The sequence below is a fragment of the Strix aluco genome, chromosome 28, assembly GCF_031877795.1.
Source record: "Strix aluco isolate bStrAlu1 chromosome 28, bStrAlu1.hap1, whole genome shotgun sequence".
In the NCBI taxonomy this organism is placed as follows: Eukaryota; Metazoa; Chordata; class Aves; order Strigiformes; family Strigidae; genus Strix; species Strix aluco.
The window spans coordinates 2,571,904-2,597,672 of record NC_133958.1 but is presented as its reverse complement, the minus strand read 5'-3'; the positions used below and the strand labels follow the sequence as shown (position 1 = coordinate 2,597,672).

Genomic DNA, 25,769 nt, shown 5'->3' with positions numbered 1-25,769 from the left:
GAGTTATGCCTCAAATCTTCGGTTTTTTTTCTTTTTCTTTTGGCGTGTGGTACTCTTGGAAAACAAAATTCCTCCTTTCTGGGTTTTATATAATTGGATAAAATTTCCCCGCTGTGGCATGCTGGGAGTTGCATTTCACCCAGCGAGCGGAAGGCAACGGGAGCTCTTCAAACCTGGTCTTTTTGCAACGTTCGGAGGCCAAAACTGACCTTTTTTTCTTGACCAGCCTTCAGAAAAAAATGAAAAAATTAAGAAGGAGGGGGGGAGAGGAAAAATAGAAACAAAACTGAAGCTTGGTGTGTGCTCGCTTCTTATTTTGGGGCCCCGTGGCTGGTTCTCGCCCTCCACGAGCCGAAGCGGGCGGGAAGGGAGCGGTCGCTCGGGGAATTTGGCCTGAAAAAGGGGCGAAATCGGTCAATTCTGGCTGCGAGCGCGCCGCGGGGAACTCTGGGAGGTGTAGTCCGCGGAGCCATGGGCACCGCGGCGCCTCCGCGGACTACACCTCCCAGAGTTCCCCGCGGTACGCCACGTGATATTGGCGGACCAATGAGAGCGAGAGGGGCGGGCGCCATGATGGGGGCGGGGCGTTGAGTCCCCTCGCGGCGGTGCGGGCAGAAGCGGGGGGCGCGCGCGCCGCCGCCCAGGTAAGGCGGGAAATGGGGTGGGGGGGGGGCCCGCGCGCGCGGGACAGGAAGTGACATCACGGGGGCCGGCGCGCGGTGGAGATATGGGGGGGGTACGGCGGGGCGGGGGGTGACCCCTCCCCCCCCCCCCCCCCCTTGCGTCGACGGGGTGCGACGTCACGGCGACGCCACGGCGGTGACGTCAGTGACGTCAGCGCCGCGCTCTGGGAGGTGGGCGAGGCGCTGGGGTTGAGGCCTCCGGGTGACGGGAGGAGGCCCCGGGCCTGTTCCCTGAGGCAAAGCGGGGCCTGGTCGTGAGGTGACCGGGGCTGAGGGGTGGGCCCCGCTCCGGCTGCCCGGCCCCGCGGGCTGCCCCAGTCCCGGTCCCACCGCCCCCTTCACGCAACAGCCGGTGGCTGTGCTGCTCCCCGGGCCCCGCTGGGACAGGGACGGGGTTGCTGGTCTTTGCTCTCCCCTCGGGGAGGGATGAGCCGCGGCGCTCCTCCGCCTCTCCGGCCCTTCCTTGCCGCCGGGGGGGCTGGCACGGGAGTCCCCAGTGAGCTCTGGGCCCTGGCGCCGAGCCCCGGTTCCCAAAGCTGGGCCCTGTCCTTTGCAGTTGGGCCGGGAGCTCGCACCTCCCGGTACCGGCAGCCTTTATCTTGTGTCAGTAACCATCGAGGCCCTGGGATCGGTGTCAGCCACCACAGGAGTGCCGGGAGCTGCTTTTTGTCATCCCACGCGTCTTGTCACATCCACTTTAAGGTGCTGATATCTCCCAGAGACGTTGCGGCTCCGGCAGTGACAATAAACATCCATTTCGCCTCTGCCCGCTCTCTCCATCTCTCACCCGCTGCCCTCGCTGGGCGCAAAGGCCAGCTTGAAGCCTTGGCTGAGTGTGGCTCTTCACACCGTGCCTGGTTTTGCCCCAAAAAGAGGGTTTCAGCCATGGAGGGGAGCACCAGGTGAAGGCAGGGGTGAGTGGAGGGCTCTGTCGCAGGGGCAAGGGGAGCTGGGCAGCCTTCCCTGCCCGTCTCGTGTGCGGGCGTGATGGGGACAGGGAGCTGTGCGAGCCTGGGCAGGGGAAAACACGTTTGGCAGGGGAGAAATGGTTGAAGCTTCATCGCTGGCAGCTCCTCCAAGTGCCAGGAGTTGCTGTCGTGCTCCTCAGCTGCCAACCTGGTGCAAAAAACCTGATGTGGGTCAATCAGGAGGGAATCGCCACGGTTCTGTCCTGTTTGCGCGGGGTTTTCTCCCCATCATCGGTGCCTTGGACAGTGATTTCTACTCTGGTGTCACTCAGAGCAGCTCTGGCATGCTCAGCAAGTGCCCAGGGGCTCTGGGAGCCCCCCTGCAGTGGTGGGCCGGCCACCCAGCTTTATTTATGTCCCACATCCTTTATTTAATTTTATGTACCCCCACGAGGTGAACTTGTGGCTTAGGCCACACCAAAAGCTCTCTTTTTTGCCTTGTTTTTTCTCCTGCACGGCCAAGACTGGGGAATAGCAGGGGGTGAGCGCCAGGGTGGAGGTGACGGGGTCCGGTGCTCCCAGGGGTGGCACTTTATCACTCCGTGAGGAGAGACACACCGCTGTGGTGTGTCATGTCACACCGGGGTGTCACTTCAGGCCTCAGTTGCAGCAGTGGGACTGCAGCAGGGTGGCACGGTGACCAGCAGGGACCCCTGTCCATCCTGCCAGGACCAGGCAGCCGGTCGCTTCCCCCCTCTCTTTTTTTTTCCCTCCATTTTCCTCCCTCTTTTTTCTCTGTCCCGTCCTGTCTACCCCCCTGCAGGCTGTTAACTCACGCCCCCGCCCTGATCTCTGCCCTTCCAGGTTCACCGGAGGATGGAGCCAGCATCGGTGAGGACCAAAGTCCCCTCCTTCCTGTCTGACCTGGGGAAGGCCACGCTCCGGGGCATCCGGAAATGTCCCCGCTGTGGCACTTACAACGGCACCCGAGGCCTGAGCTGCAAGAACAAGAACTGCGGGACCGTTTTCCGTTACGGCACACGCAAGCAGCCCAGTGTCGATGCCGTCAAGCTCATCACCGGCTCCGATTTACAGGTTTATTCAGTGCGGCAGAGGGACCGGGGACCGGATTACCGGTGTTTTGTGGAGCTGGGGGTCTCGGAGACGGCCATCCAGACGGTGGACGGGACCATCATCACGCAGCTCAGCTCCGGTCGCTGCTATGTGCCGTCGTGTCTGAAAGCGGCCACGCAAGGCGTGGTGGAGAACCAGTGCCAGCACGTCAAACTGGCCCTGAACTGCCAAACCGAGGCCACCCCGCTCACCCTGAAAAGCTCAGTGCTCAACTCCATGCAGGCTTCACCCGAAACCAAACAAACCATATGGCAGCTGGCGACCGAGCCCACGGGGCCGCTGGTGCAGCGGATCACCAAGAACGTCTTGGTGGTGAAGTGCAAGGCCAGCCAGAAGCACAGCCTCGGCTACCTGCACGCCTCCTTCGCCCAGAAAATGAGCGCCAAGACGCTGGCGGACCACAGGTTCTCCTGCTCCTGCCAGGCTCTGAAGCCCGGCAAGGGTGGCCCGGCCGAGGAGGAGGCGCCGCCGCCGCGCTGCATTCATTTCTTCGCCTGCATCTGCGCCTTCGCCAGCGACGAGAGCCTGGCGCAGGAGTTCGCCGACTTCCTCGCCTACGACTCCGGCGGTAGGTGGAGGGGGGAGCAACGCACAGAGGGTTTTGGGGGGTTTTGAGGGGCCGTGTCGGGCTGATGCCTCCCGCTCCCCTTCCTCCAGCTCGTGCCTTAGCAGCTGCCTGGTTTTCCTGGGCTGCCATTAGACCTGCTCCCCATCGGTGCTTCGTTAGCTGAGACTTTATTTCCTGCCCCCACCTCCCCGCAAGCAGAGAGCTTTGTGGGGAGCAATTCCTCCTGGCTCCCAGCATGTGGGAGCAGAGCGGGGGGACTCCCTGTGCTCCCCCGGGAGCTGGTGGAGGGGCAGATCCCGCCAGGCTTTGCTGCGATGGGCGCTCGGGGCAACCCTGTTTCCTCTTCCCTTGGGGCTGGAGCAGCGCTGGGGGGAGCCCAGCTCGCTCTGAACCCCCCTCCCGCAGCAGCAGCTGTGGGTTCAGTCCCCTGGGAGGGGCTTGTGCACCCCGATAGGTGCACCCGGATAATCCCACCCTGTCTTTAGGCACCCTAAGGTGAAAATCCACCCCGAGGAGAACGACCTGGGTGATGTGAGTGAAATAAAATCACCACTTGCTTCAAAGAAGCGTGTCTGCAGGGCCGGGAGGGCTTTGGGGTTTCTCTGAGGATGTTTGGGGCGTGCTGGGAGGTCTTGGGGATGCAAGTGCTGGCGTGGGGAGGGGGACACGGGACCCTCATGTCCCCACAGCGCTGCCACATGTGGCTGAGATGCTTTTAAGGACAGAGTCTCGTTTTTCTTAGGTCTGAAAGGGATCGTGGTCCCGCAGTTGGTTGGTGGTCCCGAAACCACGGTGCAGGCTGGGGAGGCGGCTGCTGCCAAGCCCAAGAAGAGGAAAAAGGACGTGACACCTGGTGAGCGTCTGCTGGAGGCTCTGTGGGATGGGGGGGACGTGGGCTGAAGCCGAACGCCGTGGCATGGCCACAGGAGGGGCAGCCCCACCGTGACCTGCCAGACTCGCAGCCAGCCGTGGGCTGCGTCCAGTGCCGGTGGGAGCTTTGGGAGCAGCTCTGGGTGTTGAGCCCACTCCTGCCCCGAGTCCGAGGGAGTCTTTTAGTGATTGTTAGTGGTGTAAAGGTGGCAAGAGCTGTGGTGACAGCCCACCCTAAGGAGAGAGGTGACTTCTCCATCCCACCCACCCTGCCCACGGCAGGGATGCCCTCAGGGGGTGCCCGTGGACCCCCGGGACTTGTGCATTGACCCTCTCTTAAACAATCCCTCAGGGACACAGGCCACCAGCCCTCTCCTGGCTCAGGACCCAGCTCACAGCAACCCCAGGAGAAGCAGCCTGAAGAAGCCGGCCGTCGCTTCCTCGCTGAAAAGACAAGGTAAGCCTCGATCACGCGTCTCACCGGCAGCTGGGAGTGCTCAGGGACCAGGCAGACGCCCACAGCCCTTCGGTTCGTGCCACCGTAATCCCTGCAGAGGGGTCGGCCGAGCCCTCTCTATCCATCACTTGTTCTAGGAGGCAAAAATTGTTCTCAGGCACCTTCGTGTTGCTGGTAGCCGTGTGCGTCTCGCGGAGCTCAGGGTTATATTAATGTCTCCTGATGCAACTGAGTGCCCTCCTGGGTAAAATGGATAGGCAAAGCAGTTCAGGCAGAGCTGCGCCGGTTTCTATTGCTTTTTTTGCCACTGCCGACGTTTGCAGTGTCTCTTTGGGGAGGAGTGGCTGGAGAGCTGCCAGTCAGAGAGGGACCTGGGGGGGTTGGTTGCCAGCTGGCTGAACATGAGCCAGCAGTGTGCCCAGGTGGCCAAGCAGGCCAATAGCATCCTGGCTTCTATCAGCACTAGCGTGGCCAGCAGGGACAGGGAAGGGATCTGACCCCTGTGCTCGGCACTGGTGAGGCCGCCCCTCGATGAGTGGGTTCAGTTTTGGGCCCCTCACTCCAAAAAGGCCTTTGAATGACTCGAGCGTGTCCAGAGAAGGGCAACGGAGCTGGTGCAGGGTCTGGAGCACAGGTCTGATGGGGAGCGGCTGAGGGAACTGGGGGGGTTTAGTGTGGAGAAGAGGAGGCTGAGGGGAGAGCTCATCGCCCTCTGCAACTCCCTGAAAGGAGGGTGCAGAGAGCGGGGAGGAGTCTCTTGAGCCAAGGACCCAGCGCCAGGCCAAGAGGGAATGGCCTCAAGCTGCGCCAGGGCAGGGTCAGACTGGCTCTTAGGAAGGATTTCTTTGCAGAAGGGGCTGTTGGGCGTTGGAATGGGCTGCCCAGGGCAGGGGGGGAGTCCCCATCCCTGGAGGGGTTGAAGAGTCGGGTTGAGCCAGCGCTGAGGGATCTGGTGGAGTTGGGAATGGTCAGGGTGAGGTTCATGGTGGGGCTGGAGGAGCTTCAAGGGCTTTTCCAACCGAGGTGATTCTGGGATTCTGTGCTTCTGTTCATGTCGAGCTGATGGAAAGACAAGTTGGTTTGCTGTCCTGCTGCCTTCCTGAGCTCTGCTTAACACAGGTAGTTTTATCTGCGCTGCTGGGGAAACCCATGCAGGTGAAATGGGGAATACTGGGCTGGAGCTGGCCACAGAGGAGCTGTGCCCATGGGGCAGCCGGTGTGCCTCGGTCTTAGTTATTTCTCCTACCCCTCGGGCTTGGCACTTCACTTGTGTGCCCCTGCGGATTCTGATTTCCCTTCCCTTTCTCCTGCAGGCTGTACCCAGCTGCTGGATGAGTCGCAGGTGACCCTCTCCTTCCAGGACTGGCTGGCCAGTGTCACCGAACGCATCCATCAAACCATGCATTACCAGTTTGAGGGTAAGGCCTTGGGGGCCACCTCGGGAGAGCCGTTGGGCACGGCTCCATGCCACGCTGCTCCGCTCACTGCCCTTCCTCTGTCGTTAAGCTCCTGGCAGCATTAAATAACTGTCAGCTCCAAGGGAGGCGAGTGCTTTGCTTGGAGCAAATGTTATTTTGCCCTGGGAGGTTTCTATCAGCTTGGAGTCGTTTCCCGAACATGGACTTAACGGTTATCAGCAGCCTGGTGCTGGGTTTATCCTGGGGAAGGGAGAAATTCCCTCAGAGGTTGTTGATGCTCAAATTCAAACTGCCTGAGGTCGTGCGGAGGAGGTGAGGTTAAATAAGGTGACGCTTAGCGGCGTGAGGTCTTGGAAATTATAATCCACTTTTCCTCCCGTGGCTTGGCCGTCCTTGTCCCCACCACGTGCCCTGAAGGCAGGGCTCGGCCATGCACGTGGCTACTGGCAGTGGCTTGTGGCTGTAATACCTGGGCAGGGGGCTACTGGCCCCAGCGACCAGCGTGGGGCTTGTGGGGGCAGCAGGGCACGTCTCTGGCCCACCCTCCAGGTCTGTAAAAATCCTTATTGGGGAGGTATTTCATAAGTCTGGCTGCTGGGAGAGCCGTGCCTGGCTGGCAGGTGCTGCAGAGGGACCTCCAAAAAATGCCTGAAGGGGAGCAGCTCTTTCCAAGCAATGTAAGAGCACTGTGCGTTTGTCACGTTAGACAAACACGCGACCTGCTGTCCAGCAGCGGGCCCTGAGGTGTCATTACGGGCAGGGACCGTGCCAGTGCGCTGGCCTCGGGCAGTGACAGTCCGTGGTGCTCAGTTTGTGGTTGGACTCCATGATCTTAAGGCTCTTTTCCAACCTAAATTGTTTTGTGGTTCTTAAAAACAGTTACGTTGTCACCCCCCAGCCCCCTTCAGCAGCATCACCCCACTTTAGCAAACAGTGACTGAAAGCCCTGAGGGGCTGAGCCCCGTTGCTGCGCTCCCTGGGACAAGCATGGGAAGGGGTCCAGCGCCGGGCCACAGAGACTGGAAGGGACTGGGGCACACGCAGAGCCTGCGGGGAGTCACTGCCCAGAAGGACGAGAGAAAATCTCAAGGTGGAAAGATCATCAGGTCCAGCTCCCCGCTCCCCACCAGACTAGATGTGATCTGGTGAGAGGCCTGAAGCCCCCAGGGCCAGGCTCTGTCAGCAGTGCCCTCAGGCAGGCCCGGAGGCAGAGGACACAAAATGAAGCACCAGAATTCAAGAAAATATGTCAGCCTGATGGTGGCAGTGCTCTTCCAGCCGGCTGCTGGAGGCCCCGCTTGCAGAGATACTCAAAACTTGAGCAGGATGGGGGTGTGCTTGAACAACACGGCACCCCCTTTCCCCCCCAGCGCTGCCTCTCCCCTGCCCTCACCCCATGTCTTCTTCTTCCTGCCCGCACAGGCAAGCCCGAGCCGCTGGTGTTCCACATCCCCCAGGCTTTCTTCGACGCGCTGCAGCAGAGGATCTCCAGCGGGAGCACAAAGAAGAGGCTGCCCAACTCCACTACAGGTAAGACAGGAGCACACTTGGCGCTGGGTGAAACCATTTAGGCTGCTTTTGGAGGAGAAACCCAGCAGCAGCAAGAGGAAAAAGATTCCTCACTTCCCTCTGGTTTCCAGCAGCTTTTCCCCTCCCTGCAGCCATGGAAGGCCAATGGCATCCTGGCTTGTATCAGCACTAGCGTGGCCTCCAGGGACAGGGAAGGGATCTGACCCCTGTGCTCGGCACTGGTGAGGCCGCCCCTCGATGAGTGGGTTCAGTTTTGGGCCCCTCACTCCAAAAAGGCCCTTGAATGACTCGAGCGTGTCCAGAGAAGGGCAACGGAGCTGGTGCAGGGTCTGGAGCACAGGTCTGATGGGGAGCGGCTGAGGGAACTGGGGGGGTTTAGTCTGGAGAAGAGGAGGCTGAGGGGAGACCTCCTGGCCCTCTGCAACTCCCTGAAAGGAGGGTGCAGAGAGGGGGGAGGAGTCTCTTGAGCCAAGGACCCAGCGCCAGGCCAAGAGGGAATGGCCTCAAGCTGCACCAGGGCAGGGTCAGACTGGCTCTTAGGAAGGATTTCTTTGCAGAAGGGGCTGTTGGGCGTTGGAATGGGCTGCCCAGGGCAGGGGGGGAGTCCCCATCCCTGGAGGGGTTGAAGAGTCGGGTTGAGCCAGCGCTGAGGGATCTGGTGGAGTTGGGAACGGTCAGGGTGAGGTTCATGGTTGGGCTGGAGGAGCTTCAAGGGCTTTTCCAACCCAGATGATTCTGGGATTCTGTGAAGTGAGCCCCACAGCAGAGGACACGTGCTCAGTGGGACACGCAGCCTCTGCCACGCAGGGTGTTGCTGTGAGCTCCCGCCTAAGCCTAGCCTAAGCCCAGCCTACCTGCAGGCTCTGTGCCTGACCATGGGCACCAGCTCTCGGCATTTAGCTGAGCACGAGAACAGCACAAGCCTGGGCTGCAGGAATAAACCCAGCCCCAGGGAGGCTCAAAGCTGAGACTTCGTTCCCTGTGTCACCTCCGCCCAGCTCTGACCAAGCTCTGCCTCTGAACCCAGCACAGCCCTGGGCCCTGACATGTGTCCTCGCTGCTGTACACCCTTTTCTGGATGAATGTGGAGTGTAAAGCCAGGCTTAAGCGCATGCTCAGGGCTCTCTGTGAAGTTAAGCACATCCTGGCAGTGCTGCAGAGCCTCCACTGCAGCGAGGCCTCGGGCCCACCAGCGCCAGCTCCGTTTGTGCCCCCCTCTACCCTCAGCACGAGCAGAGACAAAGCCCCTCCCAAGCCCAGTGCTAGTTAGGATTCACTTTACTAGCAACTCTAGATTAACAGAGCCCTGGAGAAGAGCCCACAGGCAAGGACAAAGCCCAAAACACAGGAGCTGCACCCAGACAAGGCAGATTTGGCCTCAGCTCTCACTCTGGCTTGTGGCTAAGAGAAAGGGGGAGGAGAAGAGGAAGAAAAAGCGCAGAGTGAACCTTATCCCCCCCCCCCTCACTGCCTTTTCTTTCCCTCCCCGCAGCTTTTGTCCGCAAGGACGCTCTTCCCCTGGGCACCTTCTCCAAGTACACGTGGCACATCACCAACGTCCTGCAGGTCAAGCAGATCTTCGATACGCCCGAGGTAAGGGGGGGAGGCAGCAACCCCCCCAGCCCCGCCGCTGCCCCTTACCCCCAGCCCCTCACCCGGGTGCTCCCCCCGTGCTTGCCGGCAGCTGCCGCTGGAGATCACACGCAGCTTCATCCAGAACCGGGACGGGACCTACGAGCTCTTCAGGTGCCCCAAGGTGGAGGTGGAGAGCATTGCCGAGGCCTACGGCCACCTGGAGAAGCAGCCGGCCATCCGGCCACTGGAGCTCAAGACCTTCCTCAAAGTGGGTAAGTTCCCCCTGGGGGGAACAACCCCCCCACCCCTGGGCAGCCCCGGCTTCTGCTGTCCTGACTTGGGAGCTCCTGGGACTAAGCTGGGCTTTGGGCGGGACTAAGTTGGGCTTTGCGGGGTGACCAGACGACTCTTCCCCCCGGTATGGGAGCAGCAGCCCCTGCCCAAAGCCTGGAGCGAGACCCCTGCATGAGCTGCAGAGCACGGGGGGGCCCAGGGCTTTACCCCGACCCCCCCTCTCTCAGCAGTTCTTCTAAGCCTTGCCTGGGACTTGGGGGGCCCCCCCCCATGCCTGAGAGGCCAGTCCCCAGGAGCAAGGGGCTCTCCCCAATGCTAAGGGGGTCCCCACTAACAAGGACCCCCCTCCACGTTCCTACCCACACTGAGGGGGCCTCAGGCATAAGGGCCCCCCCTCAGACAGGCCCTAAAAGTCCAGAGGGGACCCCCCCCGTGCACCCCCAGGGAGGGCCCTTCCCAGAGGAGGTGTCCCCCCACCCCTAGACACAGCCCACCCTCCTGCCCCCCCAAAAAATTCTCAAACACCCGAGATCTTTCTGCTGTCACTTCTAGCCCCCACCCAGACCAAAATAAAGCAAAATACAACTCCCCCCCCCCTCCCCCCCCCCCACCAAAATCTCACCAGCAAAAAACAAAACACCCCCCATCACACACACAGAAATTGCACAGCCCCCTCCCAAACCTCAGCCACGGGGGGGCCCTGCACTGCACCCCCTTTGGGGATAAGTGGGAGGCTCCACCTTGGGACCCCCCCAAACCCCCAGGGGACCCCAACCCACATGCCTCAGCCTGGCACTAAAAAGGGGGGGTGGGGGGTGGCGGTGTGGGACACAAGCAGACCTGGGTGCTTAAGGGCATGTGGGGGGGCCTGGGCCCCCTCTTTCCCCCCCAGGAAACACGTCCCCCACCCAGAAGGAGCCCACCCCCTTCATCATCGAGTGGATCCCCAACATCCTCCCCCAGTCCCGTATCGGGGAGCTGCGCATCAAGTTCCAGTACGGCCACCACGGGGGCCCCCAGCCCGGCCCGGGCCACCGGCCCCCCGCCGCCATGGAGCCGGCGCTGGAGCTGCCCCCCCTCACCACCATCGCCTTCCCCTGAGCCCCCCCTTATTGCGGGGGGACTTGGGGGGGGCAGGGGGAGGCCCAGCCCCAGGACTGGCCTACAAAGACTCCGGCAGCAGGAGCACCCCCAAAATAAAACTCCTGCTCATGGGGTGCACTGAGCCTCCCTGCACCCGGTATGGGGAGGGGGGGGAAGTGGGGGTACACCCTGGGAACCCCCCCAGGAGGCTGGGAGCAGTGGTCCCAGTACCCATATTACCCTCAGTTTCCCCAGTACCCCCTATCACTCCCAGTGCTACCACAACCCCCCAGTGCTACAGTACCCCAACACACCCCAGTACCCCCAAATTACCCCCAGTACACCCCAGTAAACCCCAGTACCCCCATTCCTCCCCCATGGCCTCCAGCCGCCAGGGATGCTGCCACCGCCCTGTGCCAAGATGGCAGCTGCCCCGGTGCTGCGGGTGAGGAAGGGGGGGGACACAGGGGGGGTGCGGGGACACCAGGAGTGGGGGACAGCAGGTGTGGGGGGCACCAGGGACTCCAGGCATGGGGGGGTGTGGGCGTGGGGGGCTCTGGGGACATGGGGGGGATGGAACACTGGGTGTGGGGGGCACCAGGGCCATATAGGGGATGCCTGGTATGGGGGGGGGCACTGGGGACACTGGGGACATCGGGTATGGCAGACATTGGGGACATCAGGTATAGGGGACAGAGGGTGTGGGGACACCAGGGATGGGGGGTCACCGGTTGCAGGAGGCTACAGGGACACCATGGGGGGGGTGTCCAGGCATGGGGTGGGGGCACAGGGGACCGGGCAGGGCCAGCCCCCACCAGCTACCATGGGGTACCCGCTGCCCCTCACCCCTGTCCCCTCCCCAGGCAGTGCCCTGCCTCCGCCCTGTCCCCACAGCACCCTTGTCCTCCTCATGTCCCTGTCACCCCAATACCCTCTGCCCTGTCCCCCTGATGGCCAGGTGCCCCACGTGGCCTTGTCCCCCTGCTGTCCCTGTCCCCACAGTGCCAACGGGCCTCGTCCCCATGATGCCTGTGTCCCCCCAGTGTCCCTGTGCCCCACATGGCCCTGTCACCCCAGTGGCCTCTGCCCTGTCCCCGTGATGTCCCTGTCACCAAGGTGCCCATCACCCTGTCCCCACGCTGCCCTCGTGCGCCCCATCGCAGCGACACCCCTGTACCCCACATGTCCCTCTCCCCACAGCACCCAGTCCCTTGTCCCCCCCGTCCCATCACACCCCACACGTCCCCACCCCTGTGGTGTCCCCATGTCCCCACACAGACACGCTGCAGTCTCTGTATAAGGTGCCACACACACACCCCCCGCCCCATCCCAGTTAAACCCAGTCCTGAATTTGAGAAAACCAGTTTAAATATGACAGCAGTAGAAAAAGCAGCAGTGGGAGGGGGCGGGGAGGGGCGGGGGGGCTCAGCCCTTCCTGGGCGCTTTGGCCTTGGCCTTGTCCTTGCCCTTGTCCTTGCCCTTGCCCTTGTCCTCGAAGCAGGGGTTGCCGATGACCAGCCCCGCACCCGCCACCATGTTCTTCGCCGACACCCGCGAGCTGGGTCCTGTGGGGACAAAAAGGGACAGTGCCAGGGGGTCACCCTCCCTGGGAGGGGACACTGGGGACAAGGCACCGTCCCCAGGGGGTCTTACCCACGTAGCTGAGGAGGACGGGGAGGAAGATGAGGCCGTGGGCCAAGCCCACCAGGGTGATGATGAGGTTGAGGCGGAAGAAGAAGATCTGGATGAGCTGGGCCTTGGCGAAGGCCAGCACCACGATGCCCGGCAGGTTGGTCATGGCCACCCCGGCCACCACCTGCGCCCAGGACGGGGTCAGTGACGGGCGGGTCACCCCGTCCCTCCTGTCCCCGGGGAGGGGAAGGGCCCCCACCGGCCGTCACCCCCCCGCCCCGGCCCCTGCCCACCTTGCTGCCCATGTTGACGGTGGCCTCGGCGGCTCGTGCCACCCGGCCGGGCTGGGTGCTGTGGGCGAAGGCGCAGGTGACATGGGACACGAACTCCACTGAGATGCCCACGGCCTGCGGGGACACGCTGTCACCCAGGGGCACCCATGGGTGCTCCTCCGGGCTGGCAGGGCGGGGGACCCCCGGCTGGGGGGGGCCCATCCCGTGCTTGTGCACCCTGCCTGCCCCGTGTCCCTGTGCCACCCTTCTGCCAGGTCCTTCGGCCACCTCCTGTACCCCCAAAGCCACCCCACGTGCCACCCCGTGTATCCCAAGCCCCGGTGGCCACCCACATGTCCCCATCCCCACACCACCCTGCCACCCCACACGTCCCTGTCCCCTGTGCCACCCTGCACACCCCAGGCTGCCCCGTCCCCATGTCACCCTGCATGTCCCAAGTCCTCCTGCCACCTCCTGTACCTCCAAAGCCACCCCACATGCCCCAGGTCCTTGTGCCACCCCACGTGTCCCAGATCCTCATGCCACCCCACATGTCCCACGTCCTCATGCCACCCTGCATGTCCCAGGTCCTCATGCCACCCCGCAGGCCCCAGGTCCTTGTGCCACCCCATGTGTCCCAGATCCTCGTGCCGTCCCACGTCCTCATGCCACCCTGCATGTCCCAGGTCCTCATGCCACCCCACATGCCCCAGGTCCTTGTGCCACCCCATGTGTCCCAGATCCTCGTGCCACCCCACATGCCCCAGGTCCTTGTGCCACCCCACATGCCCCAGATCCTCATGCCACCCCACGTGTCCCACGTCCTCATGCCACCCTGCATGTCCCAGGTCCTCATGCCACCCCACATGGCCCCAGGTCCTTGTGCCACCCCATGTGTCCCAGATCCTCGTGCCACCCCACCTGTCCCACGTCCTCATGCCACCCTGCATGCCCCAGGTCCTTGTGCCACCCCATGTGTCCCAGATCCTCGTGCCACCCTGCATGTCCCCGGTCCTCCTGCCACCCCACACGCCCCAGGTCCTCGTGCCACCCCGCGTGCCCCGCACCGCGACGAGGTTGATGAGGGCCACGGCGTTGTAGGGGATGTCCCAGAGGGCCATGGCGCCCACGGTGTCCACCAGGATCATGGCGATGGTGACGAGGGTGGCGGCGCTGGAGCGCAGGTCCATGCCCAGCAGCAGGAAGGAGACGCAGAAGGTGGGCACCAGGCACAGCGCCAGCGTGATGACGCCCTCGGCCACCACCGTCAGGTACTGCTCGTAGTAGACGTAGGTCACCCTGCCAGGGAGCGTCACCGCCACGCTGGCACCCCGGCACAGGCACCGGGCACCCACACCCACCCCGGCTGGGCACCCCTGAACGGGCACCCGCACTGGGCGCATACTGGGGCACCCACTCCTGACCCTCTAACTGCGCACTGGGGCACCCACAGCACCCTGGGCTGGGCACCCACTTCCAACCCCTAACACCCACTTCTGACCCTCTAGCCGGGCACGGGGGCACCCATAGCACCCTGACCTGGGCACCCACTTTGACCCCTGACCAGACCACCCACAGCACCCTGGGCTGGGGACCCACTTCTGACCCCTAGCACCCGCTCCTGACCCATAACAAGGGCACTGGAGCACCCACAGCACCCCGGGCTGGGCACCCTGACCTGGGCACCACACTGACCTGGTACTAGGGCACCCATAGCACCCTGACCTGGGCACCCACTTCTAACCCCTAGCACCCGCTCCTGACCCATAACAAGGGCACTGGAGCGCCCACAGCACCCCGGGCTGGGCACCGTGACCTGGGCACCCACTTCTGACCCCTAACAAGGGCACTGGGGCACCCACAGCACCCTGGGCTTGGCACCCTGACCTGGGCACCACACTGACCTGGTACTAGGGCACCCATAGCACCCTGACCTAGGCACCCACTTCTAACCCCTAGCACCTGCTCCTGACCCATAACAAGGGCACTGGGGCACCCACAGCACCCCGGGCTGTGCACCCTGACCTGGGCACTCACTTTGACCCTTGACCAGGGCACCAGAGCACCCACAGCACCCCAAGCTGGGCACCCTGACTTGGCACCAACACTGGCCTCTAAAATCAGGGCACCCACTTCTGACCCCTAACAGGGCACCGGGGCACCCCCAGCACCCTGCGCCGAGGACCCCCAACCCACGGGCGGGTGCTTACGTGTAGGGGAAGACTCGGAAATCGGGGTGGGTGCCGGGCACCCGGCGCAGGGTGGCGGTGATCTCCTCGGCCAGGGCGCGGGCAGCCCGCAGCGCCGCCGTGTACTCCTGCGAGGTGCGCAGCGGGCGCTGGTACGCCATGAAACGGGAGGCTGCCGGAGATGGCGGGGCGGGGAGGGAGGAAAAGGGGGGGGTCAGCCGGGCACCCTAGGGTGTCCCACACCCCCCACCCCACCCTGCACTCACCCAGGATGGTGCCGTTGGCGTCCATGCTCAGCGCCGTGTCGTAGGCGCCCAAACCACTGCGGGGAGGGGGCGAGGGGTGAGGGAGGCACCCGGGGCCATGGTGGGGGGGGCACCCACGCTCTGGGTGCCCACACTGATGTCCTTGTACCTGCGTTGCCACCCCCCCGCCCCCCGACCCGAGTGGCACCTACCCCTTGGCGCACTGCAGGGTGGGGCGGTCGTGGAGGAACCAGGGCAGGAACCGCTCGAATTCCTCCACCGTCGGGCGCCGCGTGGTGTTCAGGCACCGACCCCCCACGCAGCTGAGGTCATCTGAGGGCACGGTCGTGCTCAGCACCCCGCGGGCACCCAACGGGCACCGCGCTGGGCGCCCAGTTGACCCCTCCCAAGGGACACCACAGCAAGCACCCAATGGATACCATAGCAGCCAACCATGGTGCCCCAGTAGGCACCCAATGGCATTCAATGGGTGCTATGGTGGCCACCCAATGGGCAACCAATTGGCATCATGGGAATTCCCAGTGGGAATACAACAGGCACCCAGTGGGATCCCAATGGTCTCCCAATGGGACCCATGGTGGGCACCCAATGGGCATCACGATGGGCACCCAACATACAGCCAATGGCCTCCACAGTGAGGACCTTACACGCACCCAACGGCCACTGTGGTGGGCACCCAGTGAGCACCATGATGGGCACCCAGTGGCCACCATGGCGTACACCTCATGTGCCCCCAGTAGCCATCATGGCAGGCACCTAATGTACACCCCGTGGGCACCAAGATGGACGCCCAACGTACACTCAACGGCCACCATGGTGTAGACCTCGTGTGCCCCCAGTGGCCACCATGGTGGGCACCCAATGAACACCATGGGGGGCAACCAACGTACACCCAATGATGGACACCCAATATGTGCTCAGTGGCCACCACAGAGTAGACCTCACATGCCCCCAGTGGCCACCATGATGGACACTCAACATATGCCCAACAGCCACCACAGTGTAGACCCCATGTGCCCCCAGTGGGCCACCATGGTGGGGACCCAACACACACCCAATGGGCACCATGATTGCCACCCAACACCCACTCAATGGCCACCATGGTGTAGACCTCACATGCCCCCAGGTGCCACCATGGTGGGCACCCAAGGTACACCATGACAGCCACCCAACATGCACTCAGTGGCCACCACGGTGTAGACCTCAGATGCCCCCAGCAGCCACCATGGTGGGGACCCAACACACACCCAACGGGCGCCATGATGGCCACCCAATGTACACTCAATAGCCACCATGGTGTAGCCCTCACATGCCCCCAGTGGCCACCACGGCGGCCCCCCAGCACCCCGATGCCCACTCACTGCTGGTGGACGGACAGAACTTCCCGGTGAGGTTCCCAAACTGGTGGATGCGGCAGCAGCGGCTGGTGGGGTTGAGCCAATCGAGGAAATCATCCACCCAGGAGGTGGCGGGGATGGCGAGGTAGGACCTGGGCAGGGGCAGGGCTGGCAGGAAGCTGGCAGGACCCTGCCCGCACCCCACCCCCCCACCCAGCGCCCCCCCACACACCCCACTCACACGTTGGGGAAGCGCGTGGCGTACTGGATGGTGTGGGTGAGGGAGTCGGGGGCGCAGCCGGCGCTGGAGCAGATGCCGTTGGTGCCGTTGGGGGAGGAGAAGTTGTAGCCACCGGTGGTGACGAAGTAGGTGGGGACCCCCACGGCCAGGTACTGGTTCAGGGCGGCGAAATACTGCAGCATGTAGGAGTCCTGGGGGGGCACCCACCCCCCGTCAGCCAGGGCACCCCGATGGCCATCCCCCCCCTCCCCCAGCGCATCACCCCCCGTGCGGGGCCGTCAGCTCCACGGTGGCCGTGCTGTGCCCATATGGGGCCACGCCACCCCCATGCTGGCCCCATAAGGGGCCACAGCGCCCCTGTGCTGGCCCTATACAGGGCTATACTGTCCCTGTAGGGGCCATATCACCCTCTGTGTCCCCATACAGGGCCATGGCACCCTATAAGGTGTCACACTGTCCCTATACAAGGCCATACTGTCCCTGTAGGGGCCATACAGGGCCATGGCACCTATAAGGTGTCACACTGTCCCTGTAGGGGCCACACAGGGCCATGGCACCTATAAGGTGTCACACTGTCCCCATACAGGGCCATGCTGTCCCCGTGTGTCCCTGTATGGGGCCATACCACCCCTATGGGGCCACGCCATCCCCACATGGGGCCACACTCTCCTCAGGCACCCCTATAGGGGCCATACCACCCCCATGCATCCCCATACAGGACCACTGTCCTCACGTGTCCCCCACCCCCGGGCACCCTGCTGTCCCCAGGTGCCCCGTCACCCCCTGCCCCCCCTCCATGGGAACCCCCCAGCGCCAGCCCCACCTCTGGCATGGAGAGCTCCTGGTCCAGCCCCACGGACACCTGCAGCGTGAGGTAGATCCCGGCACAGGCCAGGAAGAGGAAGAGCAGCACCTGCCAGCAGCAACCCACGTGAGGGTGAGGGGACCCCCCCGGGACCCCCCAATCCCCTCACAACACTTCTACGTCCCCCCCAGACCTCCTGGATCCCTCCAGAAGCCCAAGTGCCCCAAGCACCCCCCCATGTCCTGTCTCCCCAAGCCCACCATGTTCCTCCCACACCTCCCAGACACACCCCACACCCCCCCAAACCCCAGGAACCTTCACACCCCCATTCCCCCCCCACCCCTGAAAGACCCCCCCCCAACCCCCTTGTCCCCCTTTCACCTGCCAGGACCCCCCAGACACCCCCCCACAACCTCTCCAACTCCCCCAGAAACCTTGAAACCCCCATGGTACCCCCCCACCCCTTGAAGACTCCCCCACCCTCGTGTCCCCCCTTCACCTCTCAGGACCCCCAGACACCCACACCCCACCCCACCCACGACCCCCAGGAATCTTGACACCCCTATGGCACCCCCCCACCCCTCAAAGACACACACCCCCCCCCATGTCCCCCCTTCACTTCCCAGGACCCCCTAGATTCCCCCCGATCCCCCGCAATACCCAGACACTTCCAACACCCCCAAGGCCCCCCCAGTCCCCCCCCAGCCCCCCCTCACCACGACGGGCCGTGCCAGGCGGTGCAGCAGCAGGGGGGTGTAGTAGCGGCGCAGCAGCGGGCGCAGCAGCCGGGCCCCCGGCCCCGCGGCCCCCCCCTTGCCCATCCCGCAGCAGCAGCACAGGTCGAAGCGGGCGGCCTGCGGGCAGCGCCGGGCTGGCACGGGGCCCCCCCACCCCACCCACCCCACCCACCCCGGGCACCCCAGTGTCCATGGGCACCCCGTGCCAACCCCAAACACCCCACGTCCATCTGGGGCACCCTAAAAGGGCTTTGGACACCCCACACCCACCCTGGGCATCCTCCTGATGTCCACCCCAGGTACTTATGGGCACCCATGCCCACCCCAGGGACCCTAGTGTCACCCCACGCCACCCCCTGACACCCTCATTCCCACAGGCACCCCCATACCCATCCTGGGCGTCCTTATTCCCATGGGCACCCTGTGCCCACTCATGGCACCTTGAGCACCAGGGGCACCCCATGACCACTGTGAGACACCCTGGGCACCCCATACCTGCCCTGGGCACCCCATGCCCACCCTAGGGACCCCATACCTGCCCTGGGGACCCCATGCCCACCCTGGGGACCCTAATGTCCTTGGGCACTCCATGGCAACCTTTACACCCATGGGCACCCCATGCCCACACCCACACCCACCCTGGGAACCCTCAAACCCATGAGCACCCCAGATCCAACCTGAGCACCCTCATGCCCAAGGACACCCCATGTCCACCCTGGGGACCTTAATGTCCATGGGCACCCCCAAGCCACCCCCAGACAACCCTCATACTCATGGACACCCCACACCCACCCCGGACACCCCATGCCCCCACCCTGTGCCCACCCTGGGTACCCTCAAACTCATGAGCACCCCACACCCAACCTGAGCACCCTCAGGCCCAAGGACACCCTGTGCCCACCCTGAGGACTTTAATGTCTATGGGCACCCCAAGCCAGCCCCAGACACCCTCATATCCCACACCCACCCTGGGCACCCCATGCCCCCACCCTGGGCACCCTCAAACTCACGGGCACCCCACACCCACCTTGGGCACCCCTCATGGGACCCTTTGGGCACCCTCCCACCCAGGGTCCCCCAGTGCCCACCCTGTGCCCACCCTCCCACACATGGGCACCCTGTACCCCCCCCAGGCACCCTGTACCCCCCCCAGAAACCCCGTGTGTGTGTCCCCCCGGCACCCCACCTCCTGCCGCCGGGCATCGAGTGCCACCAGGGCGACGAACCCCGACATCTGGAGGAGGAAGTCGAAGGCGATGGCCACGGCGGCCGTGAGGGCGAAGGTGCGGACGGCGGGCATGGAGGAGAGGGCACCTGCGGGCACCCGGCGTCAGCGCCCCCGCACCGTCCCCGTCCCCCCCCTCCCGCTCCAGGCACCCCCACCCACCGGGTGCACGATGCCCGTGGGCGCACGGCACCTGCTGCGTGTGCCATGTCCCCGTGCCCCCGTGTCCCTGTGCCACCCGTGCCCCCCCATGTTCACCCTGTGCCCACCATGTCATCTGTGTCCCTTTGCCTCCTGTCCCTGTGCCCCCCATATCCACCCTGTGCCCCCCATGTCTCCATGCCCCCCATGTCGCCGTGTCCCCTTCTCCCTGTGCCCACCTTGGCCCTCTGCATCCCTTTGCCCTCTGTCACCCATGTCCCCGTGCCCACCTTGTGCCCCCTGTTGTCCCCTGTGCCCCATGTCCCCTTGTCCCTGTGCACCCCGTGTCCCCCATGTCCTTATGCCCACACCGTGCCCTGTGTTGCCTGTGTCACTGTGTGCCCCGTGTCCCCCATGTCCCTGTGCCCTCCCTGTGCCCACCTTGTGCCCCATGTCCCTGTGCCCCCCATGTCACCTTGTGTCCCTTTGCCCCCTGCTCCCCATGTCCACCCTGTGCACCCCATGTCCCTGTAACCAGTCTGTGCCCTCCATGTCCCTGTGCCCCCCATGCCCACCCTGTGCCTCCCGTGTCCCCTGTGTCCCTGTGCCCTCCATGTCCCCACATGTCCCCCGTGCCCCGGCTCACCCAGGAGGAAGCAGATGACCTCGGAGAGGCTGCAGAGCAACATGCTGGGTGCCACCTGTGCCAGCACCCGCCCGATGTGCTGCTCCCGCGTCTCGCCCGGCTCCCGCTGTGACTGCTGCTGGCGGGGGTGGTGAGGAGGGTGGGGGGATACCCATCATGAGTGCCCCCACCCCTGGGAACCCCACACAGGCACCCACCGCCCAGCCTGGGGGTGCTGCCTTGTGCACAGCAGAGGCCCCACTTTGGGGATCCCTGCACCCATGGGTGCCCCACGGCACCCCCATGCCCACAGGTGTCCCCGTGCCCCCCCCAGGCGCTCCCCCCCACTGTGCCCACCGACCTGGTACTCCTGTACGAAGATGAAGATGTTGTCCGCTCCCACGGCCAGGACGAGGAAGGGCACGACCTCGAGGATGATGAGGGACGAAGGCAACCCCAGCAGCGCCAGGAACCCCATGGAGGCGAAGACGGCGCCCAGCACCACGGCGATGCCCCCCAGCGCCAACGTCACCTTCGACTCCACCTGCATCGGGGTGGGTTAGAGGGGGAAAGGCCACCCATTCAGCACCCAACGGGGCACCCTAGGGTGCTGCCACCACCCTGACCCCCCCCACCCACCCACCCGTACCAGGACGCGGCGCCAGGCCGTGTACTCGCCCAGCGCCAGGGCGATGTAGGCGAAGACCACGAGGTAGCTGATGGCGAAGATGGGGATGTCCTCCCCCGTGGTGCGGTTGATCTCATCCTCCAGCGGTTGATCTCATCCTCCAGCGAGCGCTGCCGGAAAGGAGACGGAGTGAGGGGGTGCCGGGGCACCCCAGGGTGCTCCCCGCCCCGCCCCAACCCAGCCAGCGGGTGCTTCACCTCAGCCATGAAGGCGACGGAGAGGTTGGGGCCGTGGGTGCGCTGGAAGTCGCCCACCACCTCGAGGAAGCGGCGCTCCCAGCTCAGCACCCACTCGTGGCGGGGGTCGTCGGGGGGGAAGTTGTTGAGGGAGTAGGTGACAATCAGCGCCTCCGCCTCCGTGTACTCCGAGTCTGCGGGGACAGCGGGTGACATCCCCGGGGTGACATCCCCGACACCGTGTGTCCCCCCCGCCCTGCCCGTCCGGGCGATGCCCGGTGCTCACCGGGGTAGCCGCCGAAGGCGATGTAGGGGAAGACGGGGCCGCCGTACTCGGCCATGCAGCTCAGCTCCAGCGCCGTGATGTCCTTGAAGGAGAGCGGGGAGCTGGTGGGGACACGGCGCTGGGTGAGCGGGGGCTGCGCCCGCCCCGAACCCCGCTGTGGGGCTTGGCACCGCGACACGGCTGGCGCACGGCACCCCGGGGGCACACCGAGCCATGGGAAGACACCCAACGGGCAACGTGCCCATGGTGGCAGCGCCCTGACCCCAAAACCCAGCACCCCACGGGCACCGTGTCGTGCTCAGCACCCCACAGGCATCACCCCAACCCCACAGCACCCCATGGGCACCGTGCCGTGCCCAGTACCCCATGGGCATCACCCTGACCCCAAAACCCAGCACTCCACGGGCACCATGACATGCCCAGCACCCCACGGGCATCACCCTGACCCCAAAACCCATCGCCCCACGGGCACCGTGTTGTGCTCAGCACCCCACGGGCATCACCCCGAACCCACAGCACCCCATGGGCACTGTGCCGTGCCCAGCACCCCACGGGCATCACCCTGACCCCAAAACCCAGCACCCCACAGGTAACCGTGCTGTGCTCAGCACCCCACAGGCATCACCCCAACCCTACAGCACCCCATGGGCACCGTCCCATGCCCAGTACCCCATGGGCATCACCCCAACCCCAAAACCCAGCACCCCACGGGCACCATGCCATGCCCAGCACCCCACAGGCATCACCCTGACCCCACAGCACCCCACAGGCACCGTGCCGTGTCCAGCACCCCACAGGCATCACCCCGACCCCAAAACCCAGCACCCCACGGGCACCATGCCATGCCCAGCACCCTACAGGCATCACCCTGACCCCACAGCACCCCACGGGCACTGTGCCATGCCCAGCACCCCACAGGCATCATCCCGACCCCAAAACCCAGCACCCCACGGGCATCACCCTGACCCCACAGGCCCCGTGCCACGCTGGGCACCCCACAACCTATCACCCCCCACACACACCAAGCCATGCCCATCACCCTGTGGGCATCACCCCCACACCCAGCCCAGCACCCCACACCCATTTCCCCCCCTCCCCACCCCTCGGGAGCGGCACCCACTTGACGCAGTAGATGAGATGGTCGTGCCAGTCGACAGTGCCCGTCTCCTTGCCGTCAGTCTGGGTGGCCGTCATGGCCAGGCGGGTGCTGTTGTTCTGGAAGTACTGGGTGACACTGTTGACGCAACAGTCGCCCAGCCCGGGCTCCGTAGGGTTGAGGGGGGCGTAGCAGACATCACTCAGCGTCACCTCCCTGCCCGCCACCGGTGCCCAGGCTGTGGTGGCCGCCAGCTGCTCCTGCAGCTCCAGCACTGCCCGCAGCACCTCCTCCGACATCACCCCGCTGAAATTCTTGGCACCCAACACCACCGATTCATAACGGGAGCTGGGCCGGCCCGGCGCCGTCACAATCACCTGGTTGGTGCGGAAGAAAGGCCCGAAGTGTTGGTCGTAAAAAGCTTTTTCTTGCCGGGCACGACTGCCCGGCGCCGACCACAGCTCCACCGGATCGGTGGTGAGACGTAGGGTAACCAAACCGGCTGATAAACCGCCCGCCAGCACCGCCGCCACTGCCAGCACCACCACGGGGTGCCCGGCCACCAGCGTGCCCCACCGGCGGAAAGCCCTGGCCAGGACACGGTGGCTGGCGTCGCTCAGTCGCGCCGAGCAGCTGGCGGCACGCGCCGGCACCGGCTGCGGCGTGGGGTCCCCCTTGGAGCGCCGGCACCGGCACAGCAAGGCCGTGATGAAGATAAGGGCGAGGAGGCCGAAGAGCAGCCCGCAGAGGACTAAGGCGCCGTCAGCGTTGCCCAGGCGGAAGGGGGGAGGCGGGTCGGAGGGGGCGATCACCGGCGGGCAGGATTCGGCGCAGTCCTGGCAAGAGCACGGCTGCTCCTCGGCGCTGAGCGCCTGGTCGCAGCGCCAGGCCTGCCCGTGCAGCGGCACGACGGCGTCACCGGGCTGCGTGCCGTTGGGCACCAGCTGGAAATCGATCTGCAGCGGCGCCAAACCATTGTTTTTATCCCCTTGGAAATCCAACCAGCGCTGGGTGGTGCAGAGTTTGGCGCCGTAACGCCCGCACATGGTGTCGATGGCGTAACCGCCGGTAGCCGGTAACCGGACGCCCCGGCAAGAAGCGAAAGAGGCGTCGGCGAAATCCTGCCCGTAAAAACATTGGTACTCAACGACGGCGAGTTGGGGCTTCCCCAACACCGTGGTGCGGTTGACGATGCGGGTGACGTTGGTGAAGAGGCTCTGGTCGGGGCTGCAGATGTTGTTGCAGTAAAGGTTGGCGAAATTCCTGGCGCACGCCGGGCAGCGGGAGAGGACGGTGCCGGAAAGCGCCACGCTGAGCCTGAGGGCGATGAGTTGTGACAAGGAGCAGCAAACCAGCGTCGTTTCGCCGTCGCCCCGCACCAACTCGGGGCAGACTGTGCGGAGCAGGTTCAGCACCGAGGCCGTGGCCACCCGTGCCGGCGTGTTGGAGAGACACGGCACTTTGGCGGGCACCAGCGAGATGTTCACCTCTGGGTTGCGGCCACATTCGCCGTAGAAGGCGCAATAACCGGCGCGGTGGATGGGAGTCAGCGTCGGCGCGGCCTGCGGCAGCGGGGAGGGATCACAGAATCATCTGGGTTGGAAAAGCCCTTGAAGCTGCTCCAGCCCAACCATGAACCTCACCCTGACCGTTCCCAACTCCACCAGATCCCTCAGCGCTGGCTCAACCCGACTCTTCAACCCCTCCAGGGATGGGGACTCCCCCCCTGCCCTGGGCAGCCCATTCCAACGCCCAACAGCCCCTTCTGCAAAGAAATCCTTCCTAAGAGCCAGTCTGACCCTGCCCTGGCGCAGCTTGAGGCCATTCCCTCTTGGCCTGCCGCTGGGTCCTTGGCTCAAGAGACTCCTCCCCCCTCTCTGCACCCTCCTTTCAGGGAGTTGGAGAGGGCCATGAGGTCTCCCCTCAGCCTCCTCTTCTCCAGACTAAACCCCCCCAGTTCCCTCAGCTGCTCCCCATCACACCTGTGCTCCAGACCCTGCACCAGCTCCGTTGCCCTTCTCTGGACACGCTCGAGTCATTCAAGGGCCTTTTTGGAGTGAGGGGCCCAAAACTGAACCCACTCATCGAGGGGCGGCCTCACCAGTGCCGAGCACAGGGGTCAGATCCCTTCCCTGTCCCTGCTGGCCACGCTAGTGCTGATACAAGCCAGGATGCCATTGGCCTTCTTGGCCACCTGGGCACACTGCTGGCTCATTATCAATCCCCCCCAGGTCCCTCTCTGACTGGCAGCTCTCCAGCCACTCCTCCCCAAGCCTGTAGCGCTGCTGGGGGTTGTTGTGGCCCAAGGGCAGCACCCGGCATTTGGCCTTAGTGAAACTCCCCCAGGTGGCCTCAGCCCATTGCTCCAGCCTGCCCAGGTCTCTCTGCAGACCCTCCCCACCCTCCAGCACATCAGCACTCCCACCCAACTGGGTGTCGTCTGCCACAGTCCCCAGCCCCTCCGAACAGGCACTGCCCGCCGCCTCCACCACCCCCAACCTCACCCCGACGGGCACCGCCATGGCGTTACCACCGCGGCCCGGCCCCTGGGCCCACTCCGGCTCGGCCGTGCCAACGCCCAGGCACCTACCAGCGCCAGGAGGGTGCTGAGCACCGCGCCAGCCAGCGCGACGGAGCCTGGCATCTTGGGCAAAAGGGTGCTGCCGGCTTCGCCCGGGCCCTATAAGACCCCGGTAGCCCCGGGGCGGTCGCCCACTGCCGGTGAGGTCGTCTGGCCTGACAGCACCGAAGCCAATCAGCCCTCGCCGGAGCTGTAAAGCCCTTGTGATCATTAACCGCGATCGATAGCGGACATGTCCCCGCCGGGGAGCGCCCGGGTGCCCCCCCGGCGCGAGGAGGGGGCACCTCACTTTCCCGGCAGAGCCTTGTTTTGAGGTGAAAAAAAGGGGGGTTTCGAGTTGGGCCCGACTCAGGGTGCCCCGAGGGGTCGGGGGGGGGGGGGCGGGTTCGTAGCGGGGAGAAGGAAGCAGAAAGGCCGTGCCAGCCGTGGGGAACTCATCCCGCCGGCCTGGCACTGGGGACACGGGCACCTTGGCAGTGCCAGGCCACCGGGAACGAGGAGAGGGGGAGAGAAACCGGCTGCCTGCCCCACGCCACGCAGGCAGGAAAACCCCCGACGCCGCTACCGAAGCCATTACGGGAGCGGGGCTGCCGTGCCCCAGGCGGGTGCTGGTGCCAGAGCCCTCTGCCCCGGTGCCAGGAAGGGTTCAGGGCCAGCGGGCAGCCTTGGACGAGCCGTGGCCCCCGATAAAGACACTGTAACCCCGATAAAGATGCTGTAACCCCGATAAAGACGCCGTAGCCCCGATAAAGACGCCTCGGCGAGCGATTACGGGCACCCCGCTGGGTAACGCCTGCCTCGTACGCCACAGGGCAGGGCTGGGCGAACCCTGGCGCCCCAGAAAGCGCCTGGCCGGGGCCAGCGGGCAGCACATAAAGCAAAAGCCACCCCAGGCACGGTGCCAGCCCCGGGGAGAGACGTGCCAGGCTACCGGGCTCACGGTAACGCCAGC

The 25,769-nt window shown here is 64.7% G+C and overlaps 2 protein-coding genes across 8 annotated transcripts; one reads left to right on the top strand and one right to left on the bottom strand.

Moving 5' to 3' along the window:
• The first annotated feature begins 568 nt into the window (after positions 1 to 568).
• Positions 569 to 10,658, top strand: C28H2orf42 (chromosome 28 C2orf42 homolog). 7 transcript variants are annotated; one of them, XM_074808187.1, is made up of 11 exons: positions 569 to 644; positions 1,386 to 1,585; positions 2,456 to 2,482; positions 2,687 to 3,293; positions 4,036 to 4,146; positions 4,516 to 4,620; positions 5,934 to 6,038; positions 7,461 to 7,568; positions 9,061 to 9,161; positions 9,253 to 9,415; positions 10,330 to 10,658. In XM_074808187.1, exons 3-11 carry the CDS (start codon positions 2,468 to 2,470, stop codon positions 10,536 to 10,538), a joined length of 1,524 nt encoding a protein of 507 aa, XP_074664288.1. In that variant the 5' UTR covers positions 569 to 644; positions 1,386 to 1,585; positions 2,456 to 2,467; the 3' UTR covers positions 10,539 to 10,658. The 7 variants fall into 7 exon arrangements, with proteins under 7 accessions (XP_074664288.1, XP_074664287.1, XP_074664285.1 ...); XM_074808186.1 differs by having other exon boundaries at positions 1,386 to 1,597; XM_074808184.1 differs by having other exon boundaries at positions 2,456 to 3,293.
• Positions 10,659 to 11,870: 1,212 nt separating this feature from the next.
• NPC1L1 (NPC1 like intracellular cholesterol transporter 1) lies at positions 11,871 to 25,106 on the bottom strand. The gene is made up of 19 exons (XM_074808138.1): positions 24,827 to 25,106; positions 22,261 to 23,798; positions 21,141 to 21,241; positions 20,876 to 21,048; positions 20,640 to 20,768; positions 20,352 to 20,534; positions 20,012 to 20,126; positions 19,186 to 19,313; positions 17,979 to 18,116; positions 17,281 to 17,370; positions 16,458 to 16,648; positions 16,241 to 16,368; positions 15,071 to 15,191; positions 14,880 to 14,935; positions 14,635 to 14,785; positions 13,492 to 13,723; positions 12,446 to 12,559; positions 12,174 to 12,336; positions 11,871 to 12,085 (listed from the first exon to the last, which is right to left on the bottom strand). The coding sequence occupies exons 1-19, from the start codon at positions 24,878 to 24,880 to the stop codon at positions 11,946 to 11,948; spliced, it is 3,945 nt and encodes a 1,314-aa protein (XP_074664239.1). The 5' UTR covers positions 24,881 to 25,106; the 3' UTR covers positions 11,871 to 11,945.
• Positions 25,107 to 25,769: the final 663 nt, after the last annotated feature.